This window comes from Salvia miltiorrhiza, chromosome 2 (assembly GCF_028751815.1).
Source record: "Salvia miltiorrhiza cultivar Shanhuang (shh) chromosome 2, IMPLAD_Smil_shh, whole genome shotgun sequence".
NCBI lineage: Eukaryota > Viridiplantae > Streptophyta > Magnoliopsida > Lamiales > Lamiaceae > Salvia > Salvia miltiorrhiza.
The window spans coordinates 47,825,932-47,836,668 of record NC_080388.1 but is presented as its reverse complement, the minus strand read 5'-3'; the positions used below and the strand labels follow the sequence as shown (position 1 = coordinate 47,836,668).

The window sequence follows — 10,737 nt, the reverse complement described above, 5'->3', positions numbered from 1 at the left end:
ATTACGAATATTGAATCGAATATCAAAATTTTCAATTTGTATTTGATAACTAACCGAATCAAAAATATTATTTGTATTTGAATTCGATTCGTAAATTTTCGAATACAAATATCAAAATTCGAACACGAATACCGAATTGAACAAAATTATTTGATTCGTATACAACCCTAGCCCCAAGTATAATACACTTCATCGTTGAAATTCTCTTGATATTCTCTTTATTCCTTAAAAATGTAGATAAACAAAATTTTAGACGGTGAGCAAATTAATGCAATAAAATACATAAAATATAACATTATTCACTTTTAACTTTTTCCTTAATACCATAGACTTTTCACTACAATGATTTCATCCATACCGATGAACTCATCATTCATCATCCGTTCGCAAAAAGCACTCTATCTTCTCTGCCGTCGCCATAGCTATACACAAGATATGTTGGCAGCATTAATCCAATAAATACAAAAACTATTCCTATATCTGCATTTAGTATCATTACACATTATATATTTATATACATATAAGCAATACGAACAAAATGTAAGTAAGAAAACTAACTCAGTTACTTTGAAGGAAAAGGTGAAGTGAACAAAAATACGAGAACTGTCTCAAGATAAACTATTTAAATAATATCTTTTGTTCTGAATTTCCAAAACACAAAAGCTCACAAGTAACAACAAAAAAAACTGACGTTAATAAAACTTGTAAAAGTAAAATTTTCATTCTTCTTCCTCAATGACTTGGGTTCCCAACCCCTTCAATCCTCCTTCTGGAATTTCTGCAACAGTGACCAAAGAGTAGAGCTCCTCTTTGGCATCTTCATCGTCGTTTCTCTTGCGTGCAATGCGAACACGGATTCTTCTTGGCACGCTCCGGATTCCACGGCTCCATATGTGTTTATTCAACTTGACATCAACCCTTACGTCATTTGTTCCCATGGCCTTTTGGGCGAATTTCCTAATTTCCTTGATGGCATTTGGTGCCTTCTTCTTGAAGGTACTGCATAAAAATCCTCACACAGGTCAGCTTCAGTATATGTCAACAACATAACTATCATTTACAATAGCATTTCAAACTACACATGATCACTCTTCAGATCACAGGTTAATTACTTCAACTAGAATTTGGTTTGTTTAGAACTCATGAACACTCTTTGATCACACCTAACCTATTTCAACAAGAAGTTGACTTCCCAAACAAACATACACATTATTTGGATCACAGCTAAACTGCTTCAACTAGAAGCAATGGTTAGAAACTTAGAATAGTATACCATCATCATCATTAACAAAAGAAATGTAGACCAGCATATAACGATATCTACTTGCAGCAACATAAAGTTACAGAATCAAAGTTTCACTTCAACTATAACAAACATAATTTAGAGCAGATCATCTAATTGAAGTAAATTTGGTCCAAAATTAAAATCAAAACACAGATATTCCGACCAAATAAGCAAATACAGCACAAACCATTCTTGTAGATAACAGTTCCCCTAGACCTCCATAGAAACTCAACAGCCAATCTATAACTAATTCAAATTGACAATTCTTTGAAGTACATATTATAATATCTATAAAGAGGAAGACATGATCACAAATACCAAAATATAATCTTAACATTAATAAGAAAAAAGAGATAAAAAAATAATGAACCACTTAAACCATTTCAAATTACAATTGTTTGAAGAACAGCACATTTCATCACCTTCAGGCATACACGATCACAAACAAATAATGAAAATCTGATAAAATGCCAGTATCAAAGCAACCAAACAACTCCAGATTCAAAAGATAATGAAAGAAGAAAGCAAATGGCTTAGACACCGTGGCTGAGCAAGCGGGAGCGTCAGAAAGATAATCACAGAACGCCTCAAACTGAAGGTCAAGCTGCCTTCTCCCAAGATTTCTCCCCTAGACCAATCTCGTCGAGAGAGTCCTCTCATCTATAAACCTAGAGGCTGCCTTAGAAAAATAACGCAGCTAAAGAATACCTAAACCAAACGCAGATTCGATATAACGCCTATGAGTAGTCGTAGAGAGAGAAGGATTAATACCATCCGTGGAGACGTTTGTGCAGATTGATGGTATACTCTCTGGAGACGACCTCCTCTTTCCTTGGCTTGTTAATCTTCTCCACCATTGTTGCTGCTAGTAGCTGCAACGATCAGAATCCGAGTTTGCAAATGCAAACCCTAGAGGTGCTGCCAGGTTTATATATAACTTGAGTCAATGGGCCTATGGATAATTGTGGGCTCTGAACTATTTTATTTGGGCCTATTGTATAATGGCCCCTTTTTCAATCTTGTGCTAAATCTATATTTATATCTTTGTCTTATATATATAAAAGCTAAACCTACTAATAAACTTTTTCCGCCAAAACTTCATCTATTAATGGTGGTAATATTTATTTATCACAGGTTATGTTGATGAATTAATAGGCTATTAATTAATAAGATATAATAATTAAGGCAAGGTTATTATATTGATGAATTTATAAGCCCCAATTAGTACAAGTTAATTTTTCTTAATATGTAATGAAATATTTTTGCTAAAATAATCATATATATTCAGTAAATGTGAATAAAATTATTAAAATATTGATATAAAAAAATTATGATTTTTAATATATACTCCTTTGGTTGGTATTTTGAATTGAATAGGCCAAATACATTTTGTGTGTATGATTAGCATAGTGAAGAAACAAAGCGAATTTGGTGCATCATGCCAAATCTGAGGAGCAAGTGTGTTTTAGGTTGTGTTGATGTTGGAAAAGGTTCCAGTCTCGGAAAAATAAGTAGTTCCAAACTGGTTGGCCTGAGCCTGAGGATTTGAAAGTTAAACCTGAAAAAATTATATCACATCAATTAAGAAAACTTGTGCACTTCCAATTCTATAACAAAGCATACTAACAAAAAGCAAACTGGATCGATTAAACATAAAGACTAGCAAAGAAATCATACTTCTTAGCCACTTTAGCAGCAAGCAACAGATACACGAAGCTTTCCACCAGCATTCCGTATCCTTCACCTTCAACAAATATCACAAAACTATAAGGATTGAACCCATATCCACAGCCTACTACCACTTTCAAAATGAAAATGTACCAACATAACAGTAATGGTAGTGAGCATATCTAATGGAATTGCAATAGCATTAGGTTCGCAACTAAAAATGGAAAAGCATAAAATTTAACAAATAAATAAGCTGAAAGCAAATTTCAACCACCTTTCTTTCATCTTCCTTAATCGCCGACCACCTCTCTTCTTTCTAGGCTCTGAATCAGGAACTGGAAGTGGTTTAGGCTGCTTAGCAGGAGGAAGAACTAATTCCACGGTTTAATACGATAACTTATTAAGAACTAAATTAGTTGGGCATGCGCGCGTCCTCTTCCTTAACTAGCAACTATCATATTCATCCGCGCCGCCGCCGGAATAACAACAAATTAAGTAAAAAACCACACAATTATATTCATATCATATTCATACCCAACCAAAAATCAAAACAAGGAGTTCTCTTTGTAATCTAAGAAAACAAGACTATGTTGATCGTACAGTGTAAAGACGGAGGCGTCGCCGGAGAAGAATAGGGGATGGGGAAATATGGGTTTCAACCTTAATTTACAGAAATCAAGCTAAGATTATTGGAGGAAATGGATTTTAGTATTATTTTTGTTTAGTCTGAATGTATGAATTATGATGTTTCTCTCTCTCTCTCAACACATCAACACAAGAGATGTGTAGGTGTGGTGGATGCAATTTCGAACATCACAAGGTAGTAGCACCGGGGAATTTCACATTACTAACAACGAAATATACAATAACAAAGCTTGAAATCATCAAAACCTCACATTAATTAAAAAGCAATTAATTAATTACTAATATAATCAAATCAATTTCTTCCTACAACATTGATATCTTTGAAAAATCATGAGCAAGATTGCTCATTTCTCACTTGAAATCACGTAGAAATTAGCATCGAAATTGCCCATTTTTTTTATGTAAAGAAAAAATAAAGAAGGGGCAAAATGCAAGCACTCCATTATAAATACACCATAATCTAGCTTCAACGACACACCAAACACAAACAAAAAGGATCAAACAAGAGAGATCTTTAGATACTTTAGAATCAATATCACATATATATATTTGCAAAAAAATAAAGATTGAAGATGAATCGCAACGAAGAAGGGAGCGGGAGCGGGAGCAATGGAGGAGGTAGTGTTATTCCTAAAAAGGGGATAAGAGTGTGAAAACAATGGCGGTTGAGAAAATCGGAGATCTTGGAAAGAGTGCTGTCAAAACCGCTGTCAAGGTTTATAAGGAGCACAAAGACAAGGGAAAAATCAAACCATCTGATGATGCTTAGTTTTATCCACACTTGATTCCATATTTTATTTCATATTTGGAAAGTTGAAATTAAATACTATACGTAGGTAAGATTCATTTTTAGAGACATGGTCTCGACCAAAGGATCTTGATTGCGTTACATATAGTATATAGAAACGTGCAGATTATGTATTCCTTAACTTTTTGTTTTTAAATAGGGTTTGTCATAAATATCAATGTAATAATTATAGAAACTGATCATTGGTAGCTAGCTAGCTGATGATGAGGTTCAGTTTCATGTAATTTTGTACATTGGACAAATGTGAATTAATATACTGTGTGTAATTTTATTTATCTTTGGCTTTAACTATTAACATAAATTATTAAAAGATTACAAAAAAACTGCAATATGGAGAAAACCATAAAACTGATTAAATTCTTTATAAATTTAAACTAAAATTTTTAAATAAATTAAAATTTTAAAATATTTTTAAAAAAAATTATCCAAACATAGGTGATATTAATGTAGGGGTTGTGTGCGCACAACAACCCCGGCACATCATTTACGCGCGCGAGAGAGAGAGAGAGAACATGCGAAAAAATTTCAAGACAATGATCATTATCCATTATTTTCCGATTAGGGAAATACAATAAATTTGGTTGTTTAGAAGTGGTTACCACAACTGATGTGTTTCCTTTTGTCATGGTTAAAGTCAAGTTACCCCCAATAACCAACAAACATGTACCATTCCGTTCATAAAAAGATGACCTAATTTGTCATTCTGGATATGTTCATAAAAATATTTTAACTTATTTTAATAATAATTTATGGGTCCCTTTTTCTCACTCACTAACTTGTAGCCTCTTTTTTCACTCACTAACTTAATTAATTTTTTTCATTTTTTTTTAATTTGTGGGCTCATTTCTCCACTCACTAAATACACAATAGTTTTCTTAAAACTCGTGTCACCCTCCTTTAGGTCATCTTTTCATGGACGAATGGAGTAATAAAAAGTGAATTGTGTAATTTATAAAAAAAAAGTGAACTCTGTTTTCTTAATATCACTATTTGGATAAAATATATTCGGATAAAAAAATAGAACATTAAATACTAAAAAAAATTATTTAAAAATATTGATTTAAATTTAAAAAATATTTAATTAATTTTATTGTTTTCTCCACATTGTCATTTTTTGGTAATCTTTTAATAATTATTATTATTATTTTTAATAATTTTTTACTTAATAATTAAAATTTTTCGAAAAAAAAACTATAAAGTGGGTATAACAACAAACCTAGATAAATCCTTTTTTTATTTTGAACCAAAACTTTTAAGTAAATCGATTTATTAAATTTAATTATCTTTTATCTGAACATATCCAAATAGCATTATTATTTCTCCCAAAAATGGAACTCTTATAAAATTAAACAAAAAGAAAAACAACCACACGCGCACGCCCAAAAACACGCACAACATAATTTTTTTGAAAATCAAGAGCAGGACACTGCCTTCAAAAAATTTGGAGTGATAGTGATTGGTAAAATTAATAGTCCAAACTCCCCATTTGAAGATATATTTTTAGTAATATTTCCTTTAATACGTTATGCAATGTATGCTACGTGACATTATGCATCTATTGACATATTACATTAATACGAAAAAAATAATACATGAAGTTATTTGCATGCATAAGAATGTAGCTAAAAGGAAAACTTATAAGCTCTTTTCACCCACAATTGAGAATATATTTGAGGAAATTAGTATTTATAAAATATTTTGTTTTTTTTGTTTTTTTTTTTTTGGTTTGTTTTCTTACAAAAAGATTTTGTTTAAGACAAATATATGAGAAAATTGTCTGTGGCTATTCCATGCCAACTCATTGAATTATTGAAGTCTCGTCTTAATTTTGCGATCTTCATCCCCTGTTTCCGGACATGAAACACACAAAGTTAACACCAAACAAATATCGGACCTATCTTCAAACACACACCACCTAAAAGTAAAATCAACGGAGCGAGAGAGAGAAGATAGTGATTAATTATTTACAGAATCGATCTCCTATCCATCTGGGCAAGCATAACATGCCCACCACTGATATGGTAATTTTAATTAAAAAAGAGAATTAACATATCTTATTCTAATCAAGATTACCACATCAGTAGTGGGCACATTATACTTGCCCATATGTTATTCTAATTAAGATTACCACATCAGTAGTGGGCACATTATACTTGCTCATGATGGATAGATGATCTTTTCTGTAATTATTTAATTAAAAATATGAATTTTTTGACAATTTAAATATCATAAAAAAGATCAAAATTTACAAAAGTATATGAATTTTCTAACCATTAATCCTAAATAAAATTCGTAGCCGAATTCTCGGTAAATAACTTGAACAGAGTCTTCAATCCTTGTGATGAAATGGAGGAAACATTGGTGGTGTCCATGTAATAATTTAAAGTATTTTTAATATACTTTTATAAAAATGGGTAACTTTATCAAATTATATGAGTATTATAAGCAATATTCCATTAATTAAGGGGAAAATAGCATTCATGATAACGATAGTACTCGTCCATGTCGAGAGTCCAAGACCTCCAAGGTCTTAAGCTATGGGACTTTTTTTTTTTTTTTCAAAATTCATAAAAGCTGTGAATTTTGAAGTACTTCCATCATCCATAAAAAATAGGGCATATTTTTTGGGGTCTCACCGTTGTATGAAATAAGTAACTGTGATTAAATTAATTAAAAGTGAGTTTCTTTTCTTTTTCTTTTTTTTTTGTAAATATGAGGTATTTGTAAAGATAAAATATAAGAATAAAATATGAGACCATATACTAAAAAAAAAATGTCCCACTTTTCGTAAATGTCAAAATAATAATTATGCATCACTTTTCGTGGATGAAAGATGTATTATTTTTTCACCATATATAAAAGGATAAATATCATGAAAACCCTTGAACTATACCCACTTTATCAAAAATACCATGAAACTTTCGAAATGTTCTCTAAACCCTCAAACTATCAGGTTTTTATCAAATATATCCCGCATCTATTTTTTGGTTACCAGAAACGTGATGTGGCTCGCCGGATGGCACAATGTAATTTATATTCTATTTTTAAAAAAATGACATGGAAAAAACGACTTCATTTCGTACTATATTCAATCGTGTTTATCCCTAATTCTAGGTTATTAGCATGAATTTCAAACACGATAAGAGTGAATTTTAAATTTTAGAGCGGATTTTTTTTAAATGATATGGTACGAAACGACGTCGTTTTTGTCATTGCATTTTAAAAAAATAGAATATAAATTATATTGTGGCATCCGGTGAGCCACATCACGTTTTTTGTGACCGGAAAATAAATGAGGGATATATTTGATAAAAATTTGATAGTTTGAGGGTTTAAAGAACATTTTGAAAGTTTCAGGATATTTTTGATAAAGCGGGTATACTTCAGGGGTTTTCATGATATTTACCCTATATAAAATGTTAATTAATCTCTCCCTCTCAACACAACACAAGATATGTGTACTTATCAACATTTTCGTACAATGCGATGCAATAGTTTAAAAACCAAAAGATTGCATTTCACCCTACAGGGAATTTCACATTATTAGCTAAGAAAATCAGAACCAAGATAATGGAATACCACACACATATTCACACACAATTAGATAAATACTCATAAAATCAAATTAATCTGTCTTTGCATGAAACATCAACCTATATTTATGTAATATCGTCAAATCACGTAGAAATGGTAGCGAAAGTGCACACAAGAAAGATTAAAAGTTCCGTTTCAAAAAAAAAGAAAGATTAAAAGTGATATATGCTTACAAAAAAATATTCGAATAGTTTCTGAGTAGCTTGATTCATTTACAGCCTCTTCTTTTTTGAAATGGGTATCCATTAAAAAAAATAACTCTAACATTACGTCTAGCGATTCATAAAAGATCTTAGTAGGCCTTAGGATTATTTCTAATAATAATTTGTAATATTCCATTTAGGTGGAAAACAACATCCACGACACTGATAATGTTTGTCCATGTTAATTTGAGACCTCTTTTTATTTATGATTTCCTTTCAAATTCGTGGAAACTGTGATGTGTGTGTGTACGTGTGGAAAGTTAATGTCTCTCTCTCTCAGACACACATGTGCAAAAACACAAGAGATGTGTAGGTGAATACATTTTTTGTATAATGCAATTCAAAATTCTCAAGATTAATTGATTGCACGCTGCATGCAGGGAATTTCACATTATTAACTTAGAAAAATACAACAATTATAACAAAGCTTGAATTGGACACGTACCGTACCACACATTCACACATAACTAAATACATAAATGATCAAATTATTTTTTCTATATTTTTGGAATGTCGGAAATCGCATGGAAATTAGTAGGAAAATGAAGAAAAGAAATTAAAACAAAGAGTAGGGGTACTTTGCAGTGCTCTTATAAATACATATATAGGTAATCTAGCTTCAAAGATATACACCAAACACAAGAAAAAAATCAATCAAGAGAATAAATCTCATTAGAGTAAGGTATGGTCTTGATTTTCAAATTTACCTTCTATTAATATTGCTTGTTTCAGTTTGGGTGATTTAATATATAATCTATCACTTTGTCTTGAGTTGCTATGATTTTATCATTGACTTTGAACTTTGTGTCTCGTTTATGAGTTGCATGCATGCACCACTTATGCTTGAGTAAAATTTAATTTAGTTACCTATAATTCTTCGATATTATTTGATTTGTGTTTGTAGATTTAATTAAGAAGGCTGAAGATGAATCCCAACAACGAAGGGAGCAGCAATGGATCAGGAAAGAAGGGAGGTAGTGGTTTTCCTAAAAAGGGAAAGATCACAGAAATGGCGGTGAAGAAATATGTAGAGTTGGGAGAGAAAGCTTCAAACAAGCTTGTTAAGGTTTATAAGGACCACAAAGATAAAGGAAAAGTTAAACCTTCTGATGATTAATTGTTAATTCGTGTGTATACTAGTTTCAAATTTGTGTGTTGTAAAATAGCTAGGGTTGTCACAAATGTATTTTTATAGAATTCTAGCAAATCGTTAAGAGTGGTTCAATTCTGTGTGCATTTATCAAAACATATGTATTGATTGTGAATTTATTAAATACTAGCATGCAGTAATTTTGTTCTCTTTACCGGTAAAATTAAACTTCAATTATTCAAGAAAATTATTGAGAAGTACTCTTTCGAAAATTTACCTTCCCATTTAAGAAAATATACATTTGATTCATGTATAAGTTAGCGCTATGGCATGTATCTAGTTAATCATGAAAATTGCTATTTTTATGATATAAAGATAAAATAGCCGTCATTTTCTGATGTTAAAGTATTGTTTGCCCTTAATTGGCTAATTGAAGATGGTCCAAATCTATCCTTGATTGTGAATTGCGTTATTTAAAAGGGGTTTTGGCAAATAAAATCACGAACTAGTTCAAGATTGCAATTTTAAAGTGACTTTTGAAATATGACGAATTAGATCACCATATTTTCAATTTTTGTAATTTCGTCCACCCAATTTTTTTCGGATGCAGGATTATTGGATTGGAGTTTATGTGGATTAGTTCACCACATAATTAATATTCATGTTACGACATTGTTCGCAATAAAATTGCTTAATATTAGAAATTGAGGTGCAGATACAGGACATCGTTCCTTTATAATTTGAGAAAAAATTTAATTGAAATTGTACGAAACGGTGTCATTTAGGCCTCACAAAAATGTCGTCTTCTTTACTAATTCACGTAAATCTATTCTTACGTAAATCTATTCTTGGTTGTGAATTAGGAGATAAAATGGTTAGGTTGATTTTTTTTTTCTTTTTTATGTTTTTTTTTAATTAAAGAATCTTTTGACTTGTTTTATCTCTACTATTTTAAAATTGTTATTTTATGAATTCTCTCATTAAAATTTTGTTTCTATTGTGCGTTCATCAACGCTCACATCTCAAAACATTAACGCTTATATAGCTGCAGCTCCTATATGGAGTACTACTTGCATGTTCTTGAAATTAAAATAAATATGGCACGAATAGCTAATCATCATTGATTTATTTATTACATATATAGCATAAGACAATTTTAAATATCCTTTCTTTACAAGCCTTTTTATACTTTTGCTAATTAGATATATGCCCATTAATCCCGAAATACTTAATTTAACTAGCAGACTTGAATTATAAAGAAAAAAATGTTTTCTAGCTTCGTTACTTACTGTTCAAAATGTTGCCAAGAACTCCAAATTTCTACAACAAAATTTCTGCTCGTGTTCTTAGAAACTACGTAAACCAAAAATCTATACGAGAATATATAAACATTAAAATCTTCATACATTCTTTAATTTTATTTGTTTCGTTGTTTTGGAAGAAG

The 10,737-nt window shown here is 30.8% G+C and overlaps 1 protein-coding gene and 1 long non-coding RNA gene across 2 annotated transcripts; both read right to left on the bottom strand.

Annotated features, from left to right (window-relative positions):
* Positions 1-580: 580 nt before the first annotated feature.
* On the bottom strand, positions 581-2,283 carry LOC131011807 (60S ribosomal protein L31). Its single transcript, XM_057939652.1, has 2 exons — positions 2,057-2,283; positions 581-999 (listed from the first exon to the last, which is right to left on the bottom strand). Exons 1-2 carry the CDS (start codon positions 2,140-2,142, stop codon positions 720-722), a joined length of 366 nt encoding a protein of 121 aa, XP_057795635.1. The 5' UTR covers positions 2,143-2,283; the 3' UTR covers positions 581-719.
* A 363-nt stretch (positions 2,284-2,646) lies between these two features.
* LOC131011806 (uncharacterized) lies at positions 2,647-3,664 on the bottom strand. Its single transcript, XR_009097116.1, has 3 exons — positions 3,228-3,664; positions 2,963-3,029; positions 2,647-2,843 (listed from the first exon to the last, which is right to left on the bottom strand). It is a non-coding gene; the product is annotated as an uncharacterized LOC131011806 (long non-coding RNA).
* Positions 3,665-10,737: the final 7,073 nt, after the last annotated feature.

Excerpts from the sequence above, each read along its gene's own strand:
- LOC131011807 (XM_057939652.1), bottom strand. The coding sequence starts at position 2,142 with ATGGTGGAGAAGATTAACAAGCCAAGGAAAGAGGAGGTCGTCTCCAGA. Across the intron at positions 1,000-2,056 it reads CACAAACGTCTCCACGGATG|TACCTTCAAGAAGAAGGCAC; the intron begins GTATTAATCCTT and ends ATTTTTATGCAG.